At 52.9% G+C, this 647-nt stretch overlaps 1 protein-coding gene across 1 annotated transcript in view; it reads right to left on the reverse strand.

Annotated features, from left to right (window-relative positions):
• Window positions 1-647, reverse strand: part of LAMP1 (lysosomal-associated membrane protein 1) — a 20,896-nt gene extending 20,249 nt beyond the window's left edge. The window contains exon 1 of the mRNA XM_009997962.1: window positions 552-647. Coding sequence (XP_009996264.1) covers window positions 552-647 — 96 coding nt within the window. The remainder of the gene's footprint in view (window positions 1-551) is intronic.

Consider the following 647-nt stretch of genomic DNA (forward strand, 5'->3'; position numbering starts at 1 on the left):
GGGGTTCGGCACAGGGGGTGGGGAGGGCTGCGGTGTTGCCGTGCGCTGCCGGGCAGCCTCCTCCTCTGCCTCCTGTCGCCTGCGGGGTGGCCCGGGAGGGTGAGAAAGGGTCAATGGATCGCCCGCCTCGGCTCTGTGTTGCCGCCAGGTTTTGTGTTATGGGCCCTGAGTTCCGAGGCACCTGGCGCGGAGTGATGGGGCCCCGCGGCAGGAACCCGGCGTGAGCTGGACTGGCACCCCTGAAGTGGCGCAGCTCTGCACACACACCCTGAAGTGGTGTGTTCCGAGCCAAAGCGGGGCCCGCCAGTGACTTGTGCTTGCGTGGTTGAAGTTAATTGCACCTTCGCGTAGCTTCTAATGTTGCTTAATGTTCTTATAAACAAGCATTTTAATATTTTATTTATTTAAGAAAAATAAGAGGTTGAGCTACTCTGTCAACATTCTGGAATGTAGGTGGGGAGCCCAGACCACTTGGTCACTTTGCAATTCAATGCTCTTTCTTATCAAAGCTGGAAAGGATATTCTTTCTTCATCTGTAACCTCAGAAGTACTTGTTTTGCTACTGAAATCCTGTTTCTAGTATTGTTGGAAAGCGTGCCAATTGCAAAGTCCTTCTGCTTTCTCAAAATGACTGCCGTGTCATCCAT

This window comes from Chaetura pelagica, unplaced genomic scaffold (genome assembly GCF_000747805.2).
Source record: "Chaetura pelagica isolate M959 unplaced genomic scaffold, ChaPel_1.0 scaffold123, whole genome shotgun sequence".
In the NCBI taxonomy this organism is placed as follows: domain Eukaryota; kingdom Metazoa; phylum Chordata; class Aves; order Apodiformes; family Apodidae; genus Chaetura; species Chaetura pelagica.